The sequence below is a fragment of the Lemur catta genome, chromosome 1, assembly GCF_020740605.2.
Source record: "Lemur catta isolate mLemCat1 chromosome 1, mLemCat1.pri, whole genome shotgun sequence".
NCBI classification, from domain to species: domain Eukaryota; kingdom Metazoa; phylum Chordata; class Mammalia; order Primates; family Lemuridae; genus Lemur; species Lemur catta.
Window position 1 is genome coordinate 132,800,550 of NC_059128.1, and position 25,154 is coordinate 132,825,703.

Sequence of the window (25,154 nt, forward strand, 5' to 3'; positions counted from 1 at the left end):
ATGTGAAATGCTTAATTTTTTTTAAACCCTGAGTTTCAAGTGTGGGGTAATAGAATAAAAGTAGTATTGTTGACAACTTTTGAGTAATTTTTGTTGCATTGATTATAATGTGGTAGTTGTATATACCTTTATAGGCAATAGGAATATGAAACTGCAGCAGTAGATATTAATATGGAGTAAGAGGTATTGCTGAAGTGATGAAAAGTGATCATTTCTGATGAGATATTGAGAAGGGGGAGGGTAAGGACTTTTATCCATGAAAGAGGAAAAAGCTTTGTTATTAAATTTTGAACTGGCTGGGCATGGTGGCTCACAAGGCCTGTAATCCCTGCACTTTGGGAGGCTGAGACAGGAGGATTATTTGAGGCCAGGAGTTTGAGACCAGCCTGGGCAACACAGCAAGACTCTGCCTCTACAAGTAAAAATCAAAGCTAGCTGGGCATGGTGGTGTGAACCTGTAGTCCTAGCTACTCAGGAGGCTGAGGTGAGAGGATCGTTTGAGGTTACAGTGAGCTATGATGGTGTCACTGCACTCCAGCCTGGATGACAGAGTGTCTCTAAAAATGAATGAATGAATGTTTAACTGGATATACTTGTTATCAGGCAGAAAGAAGTTACAGTGAATGTTACATCTATTATTAGCTCTTTTGTGCATTTCTGTACTTTGTTTCCTTGCCTTTTCAGTCTCTAGAGGCCACCCATATTTCTTGCTTTGTGGTCCCCTTCTTCCTTCTATTCAAGCTAGAAATGCTGCATCTCTCTGACCATTCCATAGTCATATCTCCCTGACTCTCTTCTTCTGCCTCCCTCTTTCACTTTTAAGGACCCTTGTCAATTTGGGATAATCTCCTCATCTCAAGGTCCTTAATTATATTTGCAGAGTTCCTTTTGCCATGCGAAGTAACATATTTACAAATTCTGGGGATTAAGATGTGGACATCTTTGGATGCCATTATTCTGCCTACCACGGAAGCGTTGTTTGGTGATGTGAGAACATCTTGAGTTCTACATACTGGCGCAATGGAGATGTGTAGTTTTGCATTAGCAGAGCAGGTGCTGAGGTTGAATAGCTCCTTCAATCCAGTGGCACCATCAGGTTTCAGCTCGGTTGTACCATCAGTGAGCCAGATCTAGCATTTAGGGGAAATTCTGTGAATTGAGGTCTACATCGAGCCAACAGCTTTGCATCAGATGGTGGAGCAGCAGTAGCTACCATCTGTTAATGTGAAGCTGAGATGCTGTGGGGGCCAGACCAGTTGTGTTTTTGAACATGCCACTTCCATTTGACAAGTCAAGTCTGACTTAACATTAGGTATCTTAGGCTGGGGAGTCACAGGCCTCCATGGGTGTGGCATTCCGTTTCAACTAGAGCCCAGTAGCAAGCTAATAGCTGCTTTTCAAAAAGGAGAGGACTTTCTTTTGCCAGAAACTTGTGGCTTATAAGCATAATGAGGACCGCGGGGCCCTAAAGTAGACAGTGTTTTACAGCTTGCTGCACAGCTTTCCACACAACCTGTTGGTTTGGGCTCCTCTCAAAGGATGTGTATTTACAGGATAGCCAGTTTAAAGGACTACTAAGTACAATGTCAAGGTCAACCACATAGAGCCCCTAACACCTAAAGAGTTCAGTAAGGTGATCAGCTTCCTTTTTTAGATGGTGGGAGTCTGAGGAGACTGCAGTTTTTACTTGACTGCCAGAGGAATATGGCCTTGTGAATCTGTTCCTGTACTTCCCAGAAACTTGTTGAACAGGTCTTCAAATTTTATTGGAGTTCTTTAACTCTGCTAGCAGAAGTGATAACGTCACTTTAGAATATTGAGACAGAGGCTTCTAGTTTACCAACCAATTGGTGAAAGCTTTAGAAGTCGGGATAGAGGGACTTGCACTAAATCCTGGCATACCTAATTTGTGGCAAGTGGCAAGGGGGAGTTTAGGTCCTTCTGGGGAAGTACTTCAAACATATTTTGGAGGATGGCTGGGCATGGTGGCTCATTCCTGTAATCCCAGGACTTTGGGACGCCAAGGCTGTAGGATAGTTTGAGGCCAGGAGTTCGAGACTAAACTGGGCAACATAGTGAGACCCCCATCTCCACCAAAAAATTTAAAAATTAACCAGGCATGGTGGTGCAAGAAGATTGCTTGAGCCCAGGAGTTCAAGGTTGCAGTGAGCTATGATCTTGTCACTGTACTCCAGCCTGTGCAACAGACCCTGTCTCAACCCCCAAAACAACCCGCACATATGTTGAAGGCCTTACCACACGTATGCAAACTGATCTTGATGCTTGGGTGTGAGTGGGATGGCAAAGAGGCATTAGAAATGTTGAAGACAACCTACTGAGTACCAACAGTCTGTGTAATGGATTCAGTCTGTAACAGCGGAGGCTGCCTGTAAGAGCAGTAACTAAATGCAGTCACATAAGCCTGCAGCTCCTGTAAGCCTTTTTTCACTGGCTTTGCAGAGCTTTTGTGTTGAGTTCTCTTCCTACCCATGCTACCTTTCAGTCCTTTATCAAAGCTGTAGCTTTCCTTTGTCCTCCTGGAATTCTATACTGTTTCTGTTGGACTACCTGAAGAGAGACGTGGTTAGGGTAATGATTATATGTCCCACTAGTACTTCTGTACATGCTACTCTTCTTGGTTGGGAGAATACCATTTTGTACTTACGGGGTGGGTAAAGATGAGCATATAACACAGGGGATGGCAGACTTTTTCTGTAAAGGACCAAACAGTAAATATTTAGGGCCCACACCTATATTTTGCAGATCACATAACAGTCTCTGTCACACATTCTTCTTCCCTTTTTTGAGCAAAGAATACTTTAAAAAATGTACAAATTATTCTTAGCTTGGGTGCCATAGTTTGCTGACTCCTGATATATCAGTTCCTGTTATATCTTCAGATGTACAAGCAATAATGAAAGTGCAGTGAATTCCCCAAGGCCTTTTACCTACAAAGTCAGGTCCCTCCATCCCTGTCTGTCCCCCTCTCCTCCCTGTGAATCCTACCCATTGAATCCTGGTGCTTTTTTCTTGCATAGGTCCAGGTAGGGTAGCAGTCTGTGTGCTTGTATCCAACAGAGCCATTAAAATTTGTGTCTTCTCCTCTCTTCAAATTCCTTAGCATACTTGAATGGATTCATGTGGCCGTTGTCATCTGCATCTCTATCATTTATCTTTTTGAAGCAACTGAGGTCACCTAGAGAAAAAGTTAAATAGGCAGGAAAACAAAAAGATAAGATTGTTTCTCTTCAGATTTGGGAGTTTTGGTTATATTCTCACAATTTTAAGAAATTAGAGGCAGGTCTAAGAAACAGCCTAGGGCAGCTTCTACTCTTTTCTACAATCTTCTGTTTTACTCCTTGCTTGCCAGTTTTTGTTTAATGCAAAATATTAGCTGTAACTCTCATTTTGGTTGCTGTTTGGTTCATTTGGTTTATTGTTTTCACTGATTTTTGTTTATTTTTTACATTAGTAAAATTTGTGATATAATTTCAATTCACCTTTTTAAGCATTTGTAAGATCTGTATTTTACTTGAAATTGGTTTGGTTTATATTTGTAATGATATTTCATGTTATTTGAATAATAAGCACTCTTACCAGAAATTCACTCAATTCCAACATCAAGAATTGAGTCATCTTGGCTGGGCGCGATGGTTCACGCCTGTAATCCTAGCACTCTGGGAGGCCGAGTCAGGTGGATTGTTTGAGGTCAGGAGTTCGAGACCAGCCTGAGCAAGAGCGAGACCCCATCTCTACTAAAAATAGAAAGAAATTAGCTGGACAAAAATATATAGAAAAAATTAGCCGGGCATGGTGGCACATGCCTGTAGTCCGAGCTACTCGGGAGGCTGAGGCAGTAGGATCGCTTGAGCCCAGGAGTTTGAGATTGCTGTGAGCTAGGCTGATGCCACGGCACTCTAGCCAGGGCAACAGAGTGAGACTCTGCCTCAAAAAAAAAAAAACAAAAAAACAGAATTGAGTCATCTTAATGTACCTCATATATTCTTTTTCTTTCTTATATTAGGGCTAATTATTAATTTCTAATATTGGGCTTCCTGGTGAACTCTTCTTGGCAATTGGTGACAATGAAATCCTTTCCTGTATGTTAGCAAACCTTTGTTAATAATTTACTTGAGAGTTTTTATGAGAGGTAACCCCAAGCTCAATATTGCATTCTTTCTACAGTGCCTTTTTTAGTTTGCCCCAAACATTTCTGTCAGTGGTTCACTGATTACGTATGTACTCTTCAGAACTCTGAATTACTCTGGGCCTGAAGAAGGACTACAGGTTTGCGCCAGCATGCCTGACTACCTGTTCTATTTTGAATCCTGAAAACATTGGACCTCTCCCTTGGTGGTTTGTCTTGCTCTAAAGTTAGGTTGAAAACTCTTGTATAATTCTCCTTAGCTTCTTTACATGGAAAATACTTGGCTTACTCTGGAATCTGGAAGTAAGCCTGCTTTAAAATTTAGGTTCATTACAGAGATGTACTTCAGTTAAGGCCCCATATGGCCTTATTCTCCACTTAGCCTCTCTGTCAGGAGAGTGTGGAATGATTTTTCACATGGTGGCTGGGATCCAGGGTGATAGATAGAGATGGAGGCCGTGAAGACTTCTTAAAGCTCTCAGTTCCTGAACTTGTACACCATCACTTCTGCCACATCCTGTTGATTACATAAAGCAAGTCACAAGGCTAACCCAGGTTCAAGGAAGTAGAGAAGAAGAGATCTTATGATGGGAGGAATAGTGATATCCCCTGGCAAAGAACGGAGGCATGTTTCCTTGGGAGTCATTATAATATTGCCCACTTTAAAATAATTTTAGGATAGAAAAGTTTCCTGAAAAGTATTACTGTGTTAATTTACATATTATGTTGCTAAAGTATTAACATTGCAGTCAGAAAATATGTACTTAGGACTTAAATGTAAAAAGTGGCAATATTTGGGGCATTTTAGTAAAACATGTTTTCTTAATTTTTATGTATTTTATTCTGCTAGTGTGTTATCTCTTTTAGAGCAGGGACAGTGATATTAGTCTTTCATGCCTTGAAGAGATTAAGTTCTCTGAATGGTTAAATTTAAGCACTAGGAGAAAGAAAGAAAAATTCAACTAATTCATTAAATAGTAGTAAATTTCACACTCAATACTGTTTCTTAACCCACTTATTCAAACAATTGAGAACATTTTGGTTAAAATTCTTTGACATTAAATAAAGTTGGGCTCCCAAAATGTAGTTAATTTTTTATTTACTCAAATTCCTTTTAATATTCAGCTTGTCAGTTTTAGCACTTCACAGACAGAACACTCCAACTTTATCTAAATTTTTTTTTTAGGGGGATAACTAATTCATACACTTTCTGAGCAAACCTAGAAAAGAGTTTTTTGCCTGGGTTTCTGGGCCATAGAATTCAGTGCATGGTAGTGGAAAAATCTGACACTGTTTAGATGTAAAGTGCTATGTAAACTTTAAAATGCTACTTATATGAGCAGAGCCTGTGCTGGGGGGAAAACGTGCTACTTATAAAATGTCCACAAAAGAATTTGGTGTTTTCAACAAGAAAATGTGTGTATTTTGCTAATTATTAATATAGTAAATAATTATAGACTTCAGTTTATTGTTGTGATTTTAGATTGATGAAGGATAAGGGAGCTGAAGCCATTTAAAGTAACACTATCATCAGAGGAAGTAATTTTTAAAGTTTCTTTTTCTCAGAAATATTTGTTAATTTTTTTAATTACTAAATAGTTATAAGAGAATATTATGTACATATGGGCTATAATTTAAATTTGTATTTGATTTTACTTCTATTCATTTTTAGAAATATAAAGAAAAGGACAAACACAAACAAAAACACAAGAAACAACCAGAACCATCACCTACATTGGTTCCATCGTTGACTGTTACTACAGAAAAAGTAAGTTTTAAGTATCATGTTTTGTTTTATGTAAAACTAGTTATGTGCTGAATTTTACCTGTAAGAAGTATTTTCATTCTTAGGGTCCTGATTTTCTCTAACTTTTCCCACCTCTCCAACCATACATCAAGCACTCAGGATTCCCACTTCTTAGTTCTTTTTCCTACCATCCGTTTATTCTGTGCTTGTCTCCAAAGACAGTTAAGTATCAGTAACATCATTGGCATCATTGAGATTAAGAATTTGGGCTGTGGGTTGGACTTTATTCACCAGTGATTTTGAATTCTGGATTCACCCCTTACTGATTGAGCTTTTAGGTTAATTAACCTCCTTGAAACTCAATTTCATCGTTTGTAAAGTCGGGGGAAAATTAGTGAAATTGAATGAGATAATGCATGTAAAGCAATTAGAATGCCATCTGGTTCATAGTATTACTTAGTAAATGTTAAGTATTATTAGGATTGTTGTCTTGTGGTTGATATGAAAACAAATGGAAGCAAAGGGTGGGTGCTGGGACAGAGTAAGCAAGTGGGGAGCACAGCAGGAGTGCGGCCAGGGGGAGGCCAGCCACACAAGGTTGTGTACGCCAGTCTGAGGACTTTGTCTTTTAGTTTGAGTGAAAAGTGAACTTTTGGAGGGTTTTGAACTGAAACGTAACATAGTTTGACTTAAGTTTTAAAAGGACCTCTGGCTGCTTTGTTGTGAATAGATTGTAGCCTGTCAGAATGGAAGCAGGGAGACCATTAGGAAGTTGCTGCAGTAGTACAGAGAAAGATGGTGGTAGCAGTGGAGGTGATAAAAGGTGATGAGATTATGAATACATGTAAAAGTAGAGCTTATGTGACTTTTTTTTTTTTTTAAATATGGGGACTTTAGTTTTGTGCACACTGATCTGAACTCAAGCAAGCCTCCCTAGTAGCTGGGACTACAGGCCTGTACCACCGTGACAGGCCCATGTGACTTTTTAAACATAAGTTAGATGATCTAACTTGTACATAAGAAAGAGAGGATCTGAAGATTCCGAAGGTTTGGGTTCAGATAACTTAAAGGAATGGAGTTGCTATTAACAAAAATAGGAAAGACTCTGAACATAGTAGGTCGAGGGAAAAGTGAGGAATTCAATTTTGAGTATGGTGTTTGTTTTCTGTTGCTTCAGAAACAAATTACCACAAATTTAGCGGGTTTTTTTTTTTTTTTTAGACAAAGTCTCACTTTGTTGCCCCGGCTAGAGTGCCGTGGTGTCAGCCTAGCTCACAGCAACCTCAAACTCCTGGGCTCAAGCGATCCTTCTGTCTCAGCCTCCCGAGTAGCTGGGACTACAGGCATGCACCACCATGCCCAGCTAATTTTTTCTATATATATTTTTAGCTGTCCATATAATTTCTATTCTTAGTAGAGACGGGGTCTCGCTCTTGCTCAGGCTGGAAATTTAGCAGGTTGAAACAATATAAACTTATCAGTCACTGTTCCACAGGCCAGAAGTGTGAGTGGACTCAGCTGTTTCTTCTACTCTGGGTCTCTCAAGGCCAAAATCAAGGTGTTGGATGGCCTGGGTTCTTACCTGAAACAATCTGCTTCTAAGCTCATTCAGGTTATTAGCAGAGTTTGGGTCTTGTGGATGTAGGACTGAGGTGCCCATTTCCTTGCTGCCTGTCAGCTAGGGGCTTGCCCTTAGCTCCTAGAGCCTTTCTCAGGTCCTTATGCTCTCTATCACGTGATCCCCTCCCTCTCAAAGCTAGCAGTGGCATATTAAATTCTTCTCACACTGGAAATTTCATTGTTGCATCTGTTTTGCTTTTAATCAGAGAAAGTAGCTTTCGTTTAACGTTTCTTGTGATTAGATTGGGTCTGCCTCCCCCCCAAAAAATCTGTGATAATTTCATTTTAATTACATCTACAGAGTCCCTTTTACTGTGTAATATAACATATTCACAGGTTTCAGAGACTGTGGACATCTTTGGTGGGAAGGTGCTAGTCTGTCTACCACAGATACGTTAGGGTTGAGATATCTATTAGATATCCAAGTAGAAATGTTGATTAGCTGGTTGAATTGAATACATAGTCTGATAATTCAGGAAAGTGGTCCAGACTTTGGATATAAATTTGGGAGTTGTATGCATATGGAGTTATTTAAAGCCATGAGACTATAGAGATCGCCTAAGGAGGAGTGAATACAGGTAGAAAAGGGAAGAAAAGTCTGGAAGAAGAGGTGCAACCAGCAAAGGAGACTGAAAAGAAGAGGCCAGATTGTAGAAGAAAACCAACAGAATGTGGTGCGCTGGAAGCCAAGTTAAAGAAGAAGTAAGTGAAATGTGTCATAATGTAAGGACTAGCCTTGGATTTAGTCATTAGTGACCTTGATGAACAGTTTTAATGTCCTGGTTGAAGCAAAAGGCTGATTGAAGTGGTTTTAAGAGAAAATGGGAGGAGAAAAGTCAGACAGTATAAATGATTGTTTTGAGGAAGTTTGTTATAAAGAGGAGCAGAGAAATGGGTGATAACTGGTCAGGGAAGTGGAGATGATAAAGGATATTTTTTAAATGGGAGAAATAATAGCATGTTATTGTGCCTAGTAGGAATGACCCACTAGAGAGGGGAAAATAATAATATAGAAGACAGGAAAATTACTAGAGTGATATCTAGAGTGATTACTAGAGGGATGGGACCTATTGCTACATAGAAAAGTTAGCTTTAGTAATAGGAGAGAAGGCAAAAAAAAGAGGGGGGGAAGTATACAGGTATACACAAAGCATATATAAATGTGGGGGGATTTTGGGGAAAATCTCTTGTGATAAATTTAGATTTTTTCAGTGAAGTAAGAAATAATGCTATTAGTTGTGATGATGAGAGCAGTGTTAGAGATTTGAGCAAAAAAAGGAGATATGAAGTAGTTAACTATAATATTGGGAAAGAAAATTTACTAAGGAAATTGGTATGACTGCTGAGGAGCCACAAGTTTCCACTTGAGGTTCATGGTCAAGAATTTAAAGTGAGACAAGTTTGTATAGCTTTTTATTTTTCTCCATTCTTGTCCATCTGTATAAGTGTGAGCATAGAGTAGGATTTGATCAAGTTATTATTTTACCATATAAGTACATTGACTGTGTTGAGGGTTGAATGCAAGGGGAGTTATTACAATGATGGATCATGATATTTAAGCTCAGTAGATAGGGAAGTGAGGACAATAAGAGGATGAAGGATAGTAAATAATGGTTAATGGTTCCTGCTGAAATTAAAGGATTGTTGGAGTAGTAGAGAGTGAATTGGAAATATGAGGTGGTGGTCAGAGAGTAGGGTGTATGAGATGGAGATTATTGAGGGGTTGGAATTATTTATTACAGTAATATCAGAATTTGGGATATGATCGGGGTGTGAGGGGTTAATATAGGGTAGAAGACAAGATTATTGGAAGAGAGGGTGTCAAGGAAGTGTAAGATGGGAGGTTTTAAAGATTGTCTAGATGTATATTGCAGCCTCTTCAGAAGTAAGATGGGGATAGTATTAGAGAGAGGGACAGTAGTATTAGGTCCTAAGGCAGTGGTTGGCAAACATTTTCTGCCTAGGGCTGGATACTAAGTATTTTAGGTTTTGTGGGCCTTACTGACTCTAATATTCAGCTCTGTGCTCTTGTAGCACGGAACAGACATAGACAATTTGTAAACAAACAGATGTAGCTGTGTTCCAGCAGAACTTTATTTATGGACTCTGAACTTTAAATTTTATATAATTTTCACATATGATGAAATAGTCTTCTTTGGTTTTTTCCAACCATTTGAAAATATAGGCCAGGTGCAGTGGTTTATGTGTGTAATCCCTGCACTTTGGGAGGCCAAGGTGGGAGGAGTTTGAAAGCAGCCTGGGCAACATTATGAGACCCCTATCTCTACAAGAAATAAAAGAAAAAATTAGCTGAGTTTGGTTGGGTTCACCTATAATATTAAATACTCAGGAGGCTGAGGTGGGAGGATCGCTTGAGCCCAGGAATTCGAGGCTGTAGTGAGCTATGATCACATCCCTGCACTCCAGCCTGGGTGACAGAGTGAGACCCTGTTTCAAAAAATATATATATAAAAATCGGCTGGGCGTGGTGGCTCACGCCTGTAATCCCAGCACTCTGGGAGGCAGAGGCGGGAGGATCACTCTAGATCAGGAGTTCAAGACCAGCCTGAGCAAGAGTGAGACCCTGTCTCTGCTAAAAATAGAAAGAAATTAGCTGGACAACTAAAAATATATAGAAAAAATTAGCCAGCCATGCTGGTGCATGCCTGTAGTCCCAGCTACTCGGGAGCTTGAGGCAAAAGGATTGCCTGAGCCCAGGAGTTTGAGGTTGCTATGAGCTAGGCTGACACCATGGCACTCTAGCCCAGGCAACAGAGCTAGGCTCTGTCTCAAAAAAAATTTTGAAGGAAATACACACACATAGATGATAATTTTATAACAACAAAGGTATTCAGTAGTCTACTGTATCATGAATGTATGGAACCTTTTGTTAAGCTTTATTGAGGTATAATTGATAATAAATTGCATATATTTAAAGTAGAAAAATTGATAAATTTTGACATACGTACCCACTAGTGAAACTGTCACCACAATTACAGGCAAGAGTTTCCTTGTGACTCCTTTTAATCTTCATTCTCTCTGTCTTCCTGTCCCCACCACTGTCGAGGCAGCTACTGTGTGCTTTCTGTCACTTTAAATTAGTTTGTATTTTCCAGAATGTTAAATAGTGGTAACCATACAGTATGTACTTTTTTTGGTCTGCTTTCTTTCACTTAACATAATTATTTTGAGATTTATCTATGTTGTGTGTTTCAATAGTTCATTCATTTTTATTGCTGACTAGTCTGTGCATGGATTTACTATAATTTGTTTATCCGTTCTCCAGTTGATGGACATTCAGGTTGTTTCTTGTTGGATATATGCTTTCATTTCTTTTGCATAAATACCAAGGTGCAGAATAGCTGAGCCACATGGTAGGTATGACTCACCATGGTAGATGTATGCTTAATTTTTAAAAACACCGCTAAACTACTTTGCAAAGCAGTTGTGCCATTTTAACATTTCCACCATCAGTGCAGAAGAGTTCCTATTCGTCAGCATTGTCTGCAAGACTTGGTATGCTCAGTCTTTTTAATTTTAGCCATTCTAGTGGATATGTTAGTGGTATCTTCATTGTGGTTTTAATTAGCTTTGCCTTAATGGCTAATTATATTGGACATCTTTCTATGTACATATTTGCCATTTGTTTATTTTTGGTGAAATTTCTATTCAGATTTTCCCACCACCTGACCTCTTTTCATTGGCTTGGTTGTTTCCTTGTTAGGGACTTTTGTGAGACTTTATATATTGTGGATGCAAGTCCTTTATCAGATTATTTGTAGTTATTCTTCCACTGTGTAGCTTGTCTTTTCATTCTTTGATACACATTTTTTTTTTTTTTTGAAGAAGCAGATGTTCTTCATTTTATGAAATTCATTTTATCAGGCCAGGAGTGGTGGCTCAAGCCTTTTCCTCATCTTAGTGAGAAAGCTTTGAGTTTCTCACCATTAAGTATGATATTAGCTATATGCTTTTTATAGATGTCCTTGTCAAATTGAAGAAGTTCCCCTCTGTTCCTAGTTTGCTAAAAATTTTTATCATGAATGGGTGTTGATTTTTGTCAGATGCTTTTTTTTTTTTGCATCTATTGCTATAATCATATGATTTTTCTTCTTTAGCCTGTTGGTATGATGGACATTAATTGATTTTTGAATGTTGAACCAGCCTTGCATACATACCTGTGATAAATTTCACTCGGTCATACTATATGATTCTTTTAATATGTTATTGGATTTGATTTGCTAATATTTTGTTGAGGATTTTTACATCTATATTCATGAGAGAGATTGGCCTGTTTTCTTTAATATTTTTGTCTGATTTTGGTATTAGGGTAATGGCTGACTTCATAGAATGAGTTAGGGAGATTCTATTTTCTGGAAAGATTGTAGAGAATTGATGTAATTTTTGAAATGTTTGATAGAATTCACCAATCATTTCATTTTGGGCCGGGTACTTTTTGTGTTAGAAGGTTACTAATAATTTGTACAATTTGTTTAATAGACACAGGCCTTTTCGATTGTTTCTTTTTGTGTGAATTTTGGCAGGTTGTTTCTTTCAAGGAATTGGTCCATTTCATCTAGGTTATCAAATTTGGGGCATAGAGTTGTTGATAGTATTTCTTTATTATCCTTTTAATGTCTTTGACATCTGTAGTGATGTTTCCTCTTTCATTTCTGATATTAGTAATTTAAATATTCTCTCTTCTTTTTCTTAGCCTGGCTAGAGAGTTACCTATTTTATTGATCTTTTCAAAGAACCAGCTTTTGATTTTGTTAATTTTTCTCTGTAGATTTCCTGTTCTCAGTTTCAATGATTTCTGCCCTAATTTTTATTTCTTTTCTTCTGCTTATTTTGGGTTTAATTGACTCTTCTTTTTCTACTTTTCTAAAGATTATTGAACTTAGATCTTTCATCTTTCCTAATTTACACATACATAAATTTCTCTTTAAGCACTGCTTTTCCTGAATCCCACAAATTTTTATGAGTTGTGCTTTTATTTTCATTTAGTTGAAAATATTTTAAAATTTCTCTTTAGATTTTTTCTTTAATGTGTTATTTAGAAGTGTGTTGTTTAATCTCCACATATTTTGGGATTTTTCTGGCTATCTTTCTGTTACTGATTTCTAGTTTAATTGCATTGTCATCTGAGAAAGCAAGGCATTGTATGATTTCTGTTCTTTTAAATTTGTTAAGGTATGTTTTATGGCCCAGAACATGGTCTATCTTGATGAATGGTTCATGTGAGCTTGAGAAGAATGTATAATCTGCTGTTGTTGGATGTAGTAGTCTGTAGATGTCAGTTATATCTAGTTGATTGATGATGCTGTTCAACTATGTCCGTAACTGATTTTCTGTATGCTGGATCTGTTCCTTTCTGATAGAGCAGTATAAAGGCTCCCGCTATCACAGTGGATTCATTGGTTTCTCCTTGCAATTCTGTCAGTTTTTGCCTTACATATTTTGATGCTCTGTTGTTAGTTGCATTCATATTAAAGATTATTACATTTTTTTGAAGTACTGACACCTTTATCATTATGTAATGTCCCTCTTTATCCTTGATAAATTTATTTGTTCTCAAGTCTTTTCTGTTCATAATTGATATAACAACCTCTGCATTTTTTTTTTTTTGGATTCGTGTTAGTGTGGTATATTTTCTTTCTCCATCCATTTCCTTTATATGTGTCTTCAAAGTAGGTTTCTTATAGACAACATAGAGTTGGTGCTTGGTTTTTGATCCACTCTCACAGTCTTTGTCTTTTAATTGGTGTATTTAGACCATTGACATTTAAGATCATTAGTGATATAACTGGGTTAATATCTACCATATTTGTTACTGTTTTTTATTAGTTGCTCTTCTTTTTGTTCTTGTTTTTATCATCCAAACTTTACAAGTAATCCAAATCCTCTTTCAAATAACACTACACTGGTTCATGGGTAGTGCAGTCCTTGTTAATAACAGATGCTCCTAATTCTTCCCTTCTATGAGTTGTATCATTGCTGTCATTCATTTCACCCATATATAAGCATATATGCGGACTTTGTTACTATCATTAGTTTGAACAAACTATGTTACCTGTTAGAACAATTAAGAATAAAAAACATAAAAGTTTTAATTTTACCTTCACTTATTTGCTGATGTTCTTCTTTCCTTTATGTAGGTCCAAATTTCTGACATACTTTCCTTCTCTCTGAAGAACTTTTTAAAACCATGTTGCAAGGCAGGTCTGTTGTCAGTAGATTTTTCCTCAATTCTTATTCATCTGAGAAAATCTCTATTTCTTCTTGACATTTGAAAGATAATTTAGTAGGGTACAGAATTCTAGGTTGTTTTCTTTTTTCTTTTAAGGCAATTTAATGTTTCTTTTTTCTTTTAAGGCAATTTAATGTTTCATTTCATTCTCTTGATTGCATGATTTCTGAAGAGAAGTTGGTATAATTCTCATCCCCCTTTTTACAGGTGTTTTTCCTTCAAGATTTTTTTCTCTTTGATTTTCTTCAGCTTGAATATATTGAATATGACATGCCTGGGTATGGAAGTGTAGCTTTCTTTTTTTTCCTTGGCATTTATCCTGCTTGGCATCCTCTGAGCTTCCTTAATATCTAGTTTAGTTTCTGCCATTAATTTGGGGAAATTGTTAGTCATTGCTTCAGAGATTGTTTCTTTTCCTTTCTCTCCTTCTTGTATTTCCATCACAACTGTGTTAACGCTTTTTGTAATTGTCCAGTGTTCATGAATATTTTATTCCTTTTAATTTTTAGTCTTTTTTTCTCTTTGCTTTTCAATTTTGGAAATTTCTGATGTCATATCCTCCAGCTCAGAGATTTTTTCCTCAGCTGTGTCCAGTGTAATGATCCCATGAAAGACATTCTTCATTTCTATTTTAATGTTTTTGATCGCTAGTATTTCTTTTTGATTTGCTTTCATTATACATCTGTTCTTGTATCCATCTGTCCACTTTTCCCATTAGGTCACTTATCATATTAATCACAGTTGAAAAAATTCTTGGTCTGATAATTCCAACATTTCTTCCATATCTGACTCTAGTTCTGATGAATTTTCAGTTTTTTCAAACTATATTTTTTACCCTTTAGTATGCCTTTTAATTTTTTGTTGAGAGTTGGGCATTGTGTCCTGCTGACAGGAACTCTGGTAGTGATGTAGTAGTGATGCGTGGGGGAACAGGAAGCATTCTATACTTCTGTAAGTAGCTCTCAGTCCTGAGATGAGCCTGTTCCCCTGGACTGTGCACTTTACAAGTGCTTCTTAATTTTTTCCTCCCTTAAGTGGGATCAGATGGCTAGAGTGGCTTGAAGTTGTACATGTCCCTTTCCCAGGTCAGTCTGGTTCCGATAAAACTTCAGCAGATTGGTTAAATAGTTTCTCCTGAGGGCAGGCCTTGTTAAGAAAAACAAAAATCTCTGGCTATTTCAAAAGGGTTCCTTTCTCCTCCTATTGTGGGAAGTACTGTGGGAGATCTTTCTCAGAATTCCCTGTGAGCATCTGCTAGAGCTCCTGGAGGTAAAACTCACAAAGGGATGAGTCCTTCAGCCCCAGCCCCCTCGCTACTGGATCACTTGGAGTTTTTCTCTCTCAGGCTTGTTCACACTGAGATGCCAGCAATCCATCAGTTATAGTTCAGGTTCTCTTTCTCCGATTCTGGTTTCTGTAGGGGTTTCTCATGAATTGTTGCTCAGGTATGTTGTGATTCTATCCACCTGTTTATCTTACCAATTTTGGGGATACCAGTTTGCCCTATGACCTAACTTCTCTGACTGATCTAAGAAGAGTTGGTGATTTTTCAGTTTGTTTAGCTTTTTTCTTGTTTTAGGACAGAGGAAAGACATCTGAGCTCCTTATGTGTCCAACTAGAAACCAGAGTCCTAATATAGGCATTTAATGGTATAAACTTCCCTCTAAGTACTGCTTTACAAATTTTGATATGTTGCGTTTTCATTTTATTTAGTTTAAAAATGCATTATGGTTTTCCTTTTGATTTCTTCTTTGATGCCTGGGTTACTTAAAAGTGTGTTATTTAGTTTTGAAATATTTGGGGATTTTTCATGTATCATCTTGTTATTAATTTTTAATTTAATGTTTTCATATATATCATTCCTTTTCAACTTATTGGTACGTTTTATGATACAAAACATGGATTATCTTGTTAAATGTTCTGTGTGCTTTTCAAAAGAATGTGTATTCATTTGTGATTGTGTGGAGTTTTCCTGTAAATGTCAGTTAGGCCAAGTTGTTTATATTAAGTTTTCTGTATCCTTACTTATTTATTGTCTGTTCAGTCAGTTACTGTGAGGGATGGATGTGTATCTCTTTCTCCCCTCATTCTATCAATTTTTTTTTCCATGTGTTTGGAAGGTCTATTGGGTACAAAACCATTTAGGATTTTGGTATCTTTTTGATGAACAAACCACTTTATTCTGTTAATATTCTTTGTTTTGAAATCTACTATCTGATATTAATATAGTGAAGTCAGCTTTCTTTTGATTCATTTTAGCTTGATATTTCTTTTCCCATACTTGTAGTCTCTTTGTGTCTTTATATTTAAAATGGATTTCTTTAAGGCAGCATATAGTTGGGTCTTGAGTTTATTAATTCATTGTTGCAGTCTTTGCGTTTTAGTATTATACCACTTCACATATACTATAAGAACTTTACAGCTAGATATGTCCATTGCTACCTTTTTGGTTTTTTGGTGCTATTTTTGTCACTTTAAAAATATATATGTTCTGAATGTCACAATTCATTGTGATGACTTTTGCAGTAAATCATCAACTATGAATAATGAAAAATTCTTTCTTACATATTGTTTTGCTGTATTTATACAGTAGTGTCCCTCTTATCTGAGTTTTAACTTTCTGTGGTTTCAGTTACGTATAGTCAACTAAGGTCTGAGAATATTAAATGAAAAATTCTAGAAAAAAACAATTCGTAAGTATTAAATTGCACACCATTCTGAGTGGCAGGATGAAGTCTTGCACCATCCTGCTTCTTCCCTTGCTGGATGCACATCATCCCTTTGTCTGGCGTATCCACACCACATACACTACCCGCCCCCTTACCGTATAGGAAAAACATAGTGTGTACAGCATCCATTACTATCCATGGTTTCAGGCATCCACTGGGAGTCTTGGAATTTACCCTTTGTGGATAAGAGGGGAATTACTGTACTATATTTACCACTAGTAATGAACATTCTAGTGCTCTCTATCCCTTTTTTTGGTCTACATTTCATTTGTTGTTTTCCTTCTGCCTAAAAGACATCTTTTAGCATTTATTGTAGTGTTGGTCTATAGGTTGTTAGTTCTTTTAGCATTTACATCCAAAAAAGTATGTATTTTGCATTTGTTTTGGAAAGAAATTTTGGCTATGGAATTCCAGATTGACAGTTTTGTTTCTTTTAGTACTCTTCTGTTTTCTAGATTGCATTGTGTCCAGGGAAAAATTTGTTTTCATCTTTATCTTTCTTTTTTTTTAAGCATATAAGACATCCTTTTAAAAAAATCTGGTTTCTTTTAATATTTTATCTTTATCATTGATTTTTTAGTGATAAGCAATTTGATAATGAACTATGTTCATGTAGTTTTCTTCATAGTTCTTGTGCTTGAGGTTACTTCAGCTTCTTAGATCTGTAGGTTTATTGCTTTCATCAGTTTTATAATTTTTCCTAATATTCAATTTTATGATTTATTTTTTGTCCTCCTGTTTTCCTTTAGGTATTCTAATTACATGTAACTTAGGCTGCTTAAAGTTGTTCTACAGCTCACTGATCTTTTTGTTTGACCGGCACTTTTTCTGTGATTCATGTTGGGTATTTTCTATGCTGTATTCCAGGATTGGCCTAATGCAAAATTTGTGGCTTTTATGAGACACTTGAATAGTACATAATTTTATTTTAAAATTTTAGCAAACATGCTATGTTTACTTGTGATTGAAGGCATAGCTCTTGGTTGTTCCTCTTCTTTCTGCCTCCTCACCAATGTAGGTAAAAGAATCTTATAGCGTAGTCTGAGGCAAGCATACCTTTTCCAAAAAAATTATAATTGCTTTTTTTGGGTTACTTATTATAGAGTCATTATTTAATTCCAAATTTAGTTTAAAATTTTTGTTTTAAGTAGGAAATGATTTTTGTTCCCAATTAATGCTGTTGAGTAGGTATGTTGGTGTTGTATCTTATCTGAGGATTAATAGTTGTAGTTGGCTAGGAAACAAAAATCACACATATTCTAAATTACCTTTTTAAAAAATTCATTACGTTGCCTGTAAATCACAATATAGAGCACAGTATTTATGTACTACTTTAGAGACTTTCAATACAGCCAAATACCCAGTTTTATCTCTAGTGGAAAAGAACAAAAAGACCATATATTCTTCAGTTGAGTACTAAATGAAGTAGTTTGCATTTTATGGTCCAATTTGCATGAAAAATAAGTATTTTTAAACACTAAAATTACACTTAGAGCAGTGAGATGCTTATACTGTGAGAGGCATTTAGGATGTAAAACTAACTGAGGAAACAGCGGATTTTGTGAATTTAGTGCTTGGCTTACTCATGTGCCTCTTCTCAGCCTTCTGCCAGCTCCTCTGCTCTCCTGTTTCCTCCCTCTCCTCCTTGGTTTTGAGTGATAGCATGTTTATAATGGAACTGCCCAGTGCCATATTGTCTCAACAGCACATTACGGAACAAATCCCCTCCCCAGAACAAGTACTTTTAAATTCACTTTCAAACTCAGTGTTAAGGTAGAGATCCATCTGTCCTTGAATGAGCCCGCATAGCCTTTTGGGGGTGGCCATTATATATAATTTTTTAAAACTGTTACCTTCAGCTAAAATTTATTTTTTTATATTGAGAAATCTGATATCTTTTTAAACTTAAGTGTGGAAATTTTAAAAATACTCAGTTATGGTTTTCTTAGTATGATTTTTGTCAATGAAATTTGATCGTTTCATTCATTGCTTTCTTTGTAATACTGTTTCTTCCAAATGTCATGTTTTCATTGGTTTTATAGGCAGATTTATACTTTAGGGGGGGTGAGCAAGGACATTCCATTAAGTAAATGGGAAAATTGACCATCCCTAATCATGTGAAAGCAAATAGCATATTTCCATTTGTAGCACTCCACCCAGTTTTCTCTCCATCCTTTATTTGATACATGAACAAAATACATGAGTGAAGAACACCACTGTGTTTTCTTAGATGACTTTTAAACTTCACTAGGTCATACAAGGATCAGATGTGAGAGGAATGGAGAACCTCAGGATCAACTCAAGTAATTGGAAAAAAATATTTGAGAAATGAGGTGGGGTGGTTTCCAAATTGACCTGCCCAGCATGGAAAAGGTTCATGTTTCTAAAGTAAGCCATGAAGTTTCATCAGCTTAAATGTGATTGGTTTGTTAAATGGGTTTTATTTTTTCTTTTAAACTTACTTTGAAACTTTTGTTCTTGTTTGTGGATTGTAGTTTGTTAGAATAGTGATGATTTTGTTTTTATGAAATAACGTTTCTTGTATTTGATGAAAATCTGTTGTTGGCAATGAGATGACAGGGCTGGGGGTGGCATCTGGGGACACGTAGCAGAAAAGTAGTGTTTGGTTTTCAAAACATTTTGTCGTCTTCTCTTATTCCCTTTGGAACATTGGTTTTGCTGAAACCACCAGCCATTTTGGAGCTTGATTTTATTGTCACTTTCTCATTTTTTAAATTTATCTGATTGTATTGAGTGGTGGCTATATGTGGAAAATTTCACTTCTGCATATTTTCAGATTTTTTTCATTTTTACATCAGATTTTAGATAGATGCATTACAAAATTATTCACTTATTTATTCAACAAAAATGTAGTGCCAGTTATGTTCCAGGTACTTAGTCAGCTTTATGCTGTAGGTGCCTCAGATACTTTAGTGAATTTAACAGCAACATCAAAAATCTCTGCCCCTGTGGACCTTATAAACCTTTAATAATGTACATCTAGTATAATAGACTTTTATAGTCATTTAATTTGCCATTATTTGGGTATAGCTTGTATAAAAAATGATTACTAAAAACCAGAAACTATTTAAACAAATCTGAATTTTATTCTTTTTCCTAACATAATCTAGATCAAAGGAGTGATTGAGAATCTATTTTAGAGAGAGTAATAAAAATCTTAACTTTACAATATTATATAACTTTTGCCTCCATGTAATACTTGGCAAAAATGCTTTCTTTTTCAAAGGCTTTAATCTTTCTGTTTTTTGAAAAGGAGCCTTCACTTGAATTCTTTAAAAGTTCTTGCTATGTCCTATGCTAGAGTCTTATAATCTCAGCAATAGTCAGTCCTCTGTCATGGTTTTGTAGCATCATCCTTCTCTGTAATTGTTGCCTTCCTGTGTTGAACACTAAAGCTTATTTTAATTTCATGTGTAGGACGTAGTATGTTCTTGGTGAAAATGATGTTGCTGGAGAAATAAATACCTTCACTATTACTGTGTGTCACTTAATAAATATGACTAATACATACTTTCACTAATTGCTGTGATTTGATCACAAAACAGCCATCTTATAAAGCTGGAGTCCCCAAGCCCTGGGCTGCAGACCTTTACCATGGCCTGTTAGCAACCTGACCACCCCCAACAGCAGGAGGCACAGCAGGAGGCGAGCCAGCGAAGCTTCCAAGCTTCCTCTGTATTCACAGCCACTCCCCATCGCTTGTGTCACCATATGAGCTCCGCTTCCTATCAGATCATGTTAGATCAGCAGCTGCACTAAATTCTCATAGGAGTGCAAACCCTACTGTAAACTGCATATGCCAGGTATCTAGGTTGCATCCTCCTTGTGAGAATCTAATGCCTGATGATCTGAGGTGGAGCTGAGGCGGTGATGCTAGTGCTGGGGAGCAGCTGCAAATACAGATTATCATTACCAGAGAGGTTTGACTGCACAATAAATGTAATGCCTTGAGTCATCCTGAAACCATCCCCTCCCTCCCTGTCCATGGAAAAATTGTCTTCCATGAAACCAGTCCCTGGTGCCAAATAGGTTAGGGACTGCTGCTATAAAGTATCTGTACTTATTTTTTTTTTTTTTTTTTAAAGAAAAGTAGTTATAATAGACTTTGTTTTTATATGATTTTCTTAGGTGGACTAATATTTTTAGAGCTCAGACTTTCATATGTTTATTTTACAAATCCATTTATTGTTATTACTGCCATGTTTTCTGTAGCCAAAATGTAATCAGTTTTTTTTTCCTTTTACTTTTTTGAATCAAAATGTTAGACTTATACAAGCACTAGCAACAACTCTATATCTGGATCATTGAAGCGTTTGGAAGATACTACAGCACGATTTACAAATGCAAATTTCCAGGAAGTCTCTGCACACACCTCTAGTGGAAAAGATGTTTCAGAGACTAGAGGGTCAGAGGGCAAAGGGAAGAAATCTTCAGCTCACAGCTCAGGTCAAAGGGGAAGAAAGCCTGGTGGTGGAAGAAATCCAGGAACGACCGTGTCAGCAGCTAGCCCCTTTCCACAAGGTATCAGTTATGACGTTTTAGTTAAAATTCTTGTTCATATGATGGTAAGTAGTAGTTACGCTTTGTAAAAGAATTTATTTTTTACTTATAAGTAATAGATTTTTCTAGATTATTATATGATTAATGCTGTAGTAAGATTACTTCAAAGACTAGTGTTTCCTGTTAAAATGTTTCTGGGACTTTTGCTTTCCTTTTATGTTATGATTTGTGCTTCCAAAGTTGAACTGTATTTTTTTTTTAAATAGATATGGAATAAAGCGTAAGATTGGGGAGAAAAACAATAAAAGCTGGAGTTTTTCTTTCCATTCCATAGAATAGTCATTCTTTTCTATAAATTTTTTTTATTTACTTTTCCTAGTTAAATATTTAAAACAGTTAAGGTTTACAGTTTTAGTAGGTAAACAAATTCTGAGCAATTTTTAGGGGATCTAAATAGGTCTTAGTTAATAATAGTTGTTGATTAATAATGCATTTATTATAAAGCTTGAAGTTTAAAGTAGAATTTTGGCTGTTATATTTATGTGATGCCCACTTAAATTTGAGTTTCAAATAAACAACAAAGAATATTTTGGTATAAGTATGTCTCCTATATTATGTGAGATATACTGAAAAATAATTTAACTGAAATTCAAAATTAATTGGGCATGCTATGTTTTATACGGCAGCTCTATTTTATGGAGAACAAAATAACTCAGCTAAACTTTAGACTACATTAACCTTGTGTTCTAGGTTTGTACTTTGTGTAATTTTTAAAATGAACGTAAATATTTTGAGAAATAGAAATGTTAATTAAAGCTTTTGGAGGAAAATATATTAGTAAAATATATAATAAATGCCCCCCGCAACTCTTAAACCTAGAAGTAAATGAGAAAAGAAAATTCTCCTTTACCCCCCCTTTCAAGCTTCTGCTAATAATGAAACTTATATCCAAAATTTAGCAAGATAAAATTTGAATATGTAGAGAGATTGCTTAGTCTGCTGACCTTTCATGAAAAAGTATATTTATATATTTTATACAAGTAGTTATTTTGGGCTTGAAGATTTTCAAGTCCCAGGAGTGTGTGTGTGTGTGTGTGTGTGCATGTGTGCGCGCGCCTCATATAGCAAAAGCTTAGACGAGTAGAAAAGATTAAAATGCCAGATTTACTGCTTTACTTTACTAAAATTTATATTTGTTGTTATTTTTATACTACTTTGGAAAACAAAGTAAGTAGTAAAACCTTAATTAACCTTTAATGTAACCTCATTCACATTTTGAATGTGATATTAGCAGAATTCAGTCAACACTTCTATAAATAAGACCTGATTTTCCACTATTAAAATTACATTTTTGAGTTTTTAATCTATTGGTGAATTACTAATCAATTTAGAAAGAAAATATCCTATTTTCTTGAACTTTATACCATTGAAGACTTTTTTATCCTCCATTAATACATGTTAGAGAATGCGTTATTTTTTCATGTTTGAGGTAATCTACAAAAAGTTTTAAAAATTGAAGTTTAAAGATAGGGTATTTAAGATAATTGGTTGTATTTTTTCATAGCAAGAAGTATGTGAATTTTAGAAAATTTACATTTAAAGTATTGCATATATCAAATATTTAAAAGAATTTGCTTGCTGTAGTGAGCTTTTAATATCAGCTGTAAAAACAAAAAAGTGTAAAAGAAAGCAGATGGTGACAGATCAGAATGGATAATAAAGAACTTCTAATAGCTGCTAATTATGTGGCAAATTGTAATTATCTTTAAATGATTGATACAATGTAAATGACTTCTTAATATGTATGTCTTTCTGAATAGACATAGCCTGAAAATGCCTACATAGATAGAAAGAATTTTGTAAAATTAATAGAACAGAGGCACTCTTGAAAGACTTAAGTTTTAGAACAATTGATGTGGTTTTTTTTTAATAAGCTGTTTCAGAAGAGGTTAAAATTCAAAAATCAAAACCTTGAGACTTTAGTTAAAAAGAAATTGTTTCTTGTGTGTGAGGAAAAAAGTCTTTGTAATATCTAGGTGGATTTATGTGTAGTTAACTTGTGAATATGCAATAAAATTTAATGCTTAGCCTGAAATTTCCTTTCCACTCCAATAAAACAGTATATTTTGAGTTTTTGTTTCCAGAAACTTAAGTTAAAATATGATGTAGTTTAGTTTTATGAGCACAAGTGAGTCTAAAGGCTTGCTACTTCACTTGGCACATGTGAAGAGGTTTGAAAAAATGGGATAGTGGGCCAAACTGTGTTTTCATCCCAGGCCATATTAATTTTCTACAAGGCAACTAAGAACTTTGAGGTTCTTATACCTCTTTAGGATAAGGTGGGCTACCAATGTTCTTCAAAGAGCAGGGAGAGAATAGCCATTGTGGCTAGTTTTTTTTCTTCATGCAGCTCCATGGAAAGCGGACTGCGAGAATGTAAGGTATAGATTAGATTCAGTCTGACCATTCTGTGATCAAATCTGTGTTTTGTTGGGGGTGGATTCAGCTGAACAACAGCTAAATAATAGCAATCACTGATATGTCTTAGAGTTAAAACTTAGAACTCAGAACCTAAAAAAACATCTTTTGGTTCTTCCTGTATATTGGGAACATTTATAATCATATCTTTAATGTTTAAAAAAGAATTAGTTCCCCAGACATTCAGAGTTGAATTGTAGTCTTGTTAGGTCTCCTTCAGAGACTGTCAAAAGGAGGTTGCTGGTCTTTAGTTCTGCCTCAAGCATACAGGAGGTGTTTGGGGGAGAACTGAGAAATGCTGCTATGGTAAAAGGTAGGTTAAATAAAGCATATCTTGTATCTTAGTAATAGCTTGCAATTCAAGAGTAAATGTTTGATACTACTTATAAAATGACAAGTGGTTTTAAAGATAATTTTAGAGGTAAACTTGATTTCAGTAATAACCCTTTTCAAGTCTAGCTTTGTTATATAGTGATGTCCTAAGTTTTGTAGTTAATTTTTTTTTTTTTACCCTTTCTTCTCTTTGATGATTGTATCACTTCTACTGCTTATGGGAACTTTTGCATCCACTTTTTTCTTTTCCTACCCCATTTTTTTACTACAGGCAGTTTTTCAGGAACTCCAGGCAGTGTAAAATCATCTTCTGGAAGTTCAGTGCAGTCTCCCCAGGATTTCTTGAGCTTTACAGACTCAGATCTGCGTAATGACAGTTACACTCACTCCCAACAGTCATCATCAACCAAAGATGTACATAAAGGAGAGTCTGGAAGCCAGGAAGGGGGGGTAAATAGTTTTAGTTCCTTAATTGGTCTCCCTTCGACCTCAGCTGTTATTTCACAGCCTAAAAGCTTTGAAAATTCACCTGGAGATTTGGGTAATTCCAGCCTTCCTGCAGCAGGATATAAGCGGGCTCAAACTTCTGGCATAGAAGAAGAAACTGTAAAGGAAAAGAAAAGGAAAGGAAATAAACAAAGTAAGCATGGGCCTGGTAGACCCAAAGGAAACAAAAGTCAAGAGAATGTTTCTCATCTCTCAGTTTCTTCTGCTTCACCAACATCATCTGTAGCATCAGCTGCAGGAAGTGTAACAAGCTCTAGTCTTCAGAAATCTCCTACCTTGCTCAGGAATGGAAGTTTACAAAGTCTTAGTGTTGGCTCATCTCCAGTTGGTTCAGGTAGGGATTTGCCTATTGTTTTTCTCCCTTACTCCTACCACCACCCTTCTTCCTCTAACCCCCTAAGCTTTAAACTATTGTTACGATAATATTTTGCGTTACTAAGTGACAATTAAAGTGACATTTCTCAACTTTTTCATTTCATAATGAAAAAAATAAAAATGTCTTATAATTTAAGAAAGACAATTTGGTGTTTGGGAAAGATGTTTGGCACTAATCTTTAACTGAATGTAAGCTCAGAAGTCTTATTGGTCATGGATTACTTATAAAACAACTAGAATTCATTTCCTATTTTTGTTTTTTTTGTTTCACATGTATAGTATTTTTTAAACCAACCCACTCATATTTAAGATGTGCGAACTTTTGCACAATGATTTTGGTTGGTGTAGGTTTTGTTTTGTTTTGTTTTTTGAGCTCCTTTCTCTAAACTTCGTTTTTAGTCTTCCTTTTCTAAACAATTCCTCATACAAGAATATTATTTGAATTA

The 25,154-nt window shown here is 35.9% G+C and overlaps 1 protein-coding gene across 10 annotated transcripts in view; it reads left to right on the plus strand.

The window, feature by feature from the left end:
• MLLT10 (MLLT10 histone lysine methyltransferase DOT1L cofactor) overlaps nucleotides 1-25,154 on the plus strand; it is a 177,750-nt gene that overhangs the window by 91,075 nt on the left and 61,521 nt on the right. For 8 of the 10 annotated variants that reach the window (XM_045534591.1, XM_045534583.1, XM_045534573.1 and 5 more), the window contains 3 exons: nucleotides 5,820-5,915; nucleotides 20,781-21,036; nucleotides 24,098-24,667. In XM_045534591.1, the coding sequence (XP_045390547.1) occupies nucleotides 5,820-5,915; nucleotides 20,781-21,036; nucleotides 24,098-24,667 (922 nt within the window). Of the gene's footprint in view, nucleotides 1-5,819; nucleotides 5,916-18,742; nucleotides 18,883-20,780; nucleotides 21,037-24,097; nucleotides 24,668-25,154 lie in introns of those variants that run through there. The other 2 variants (XM_045534655.1, XM_045534645.1) reach the window with 2 other exon arrangements.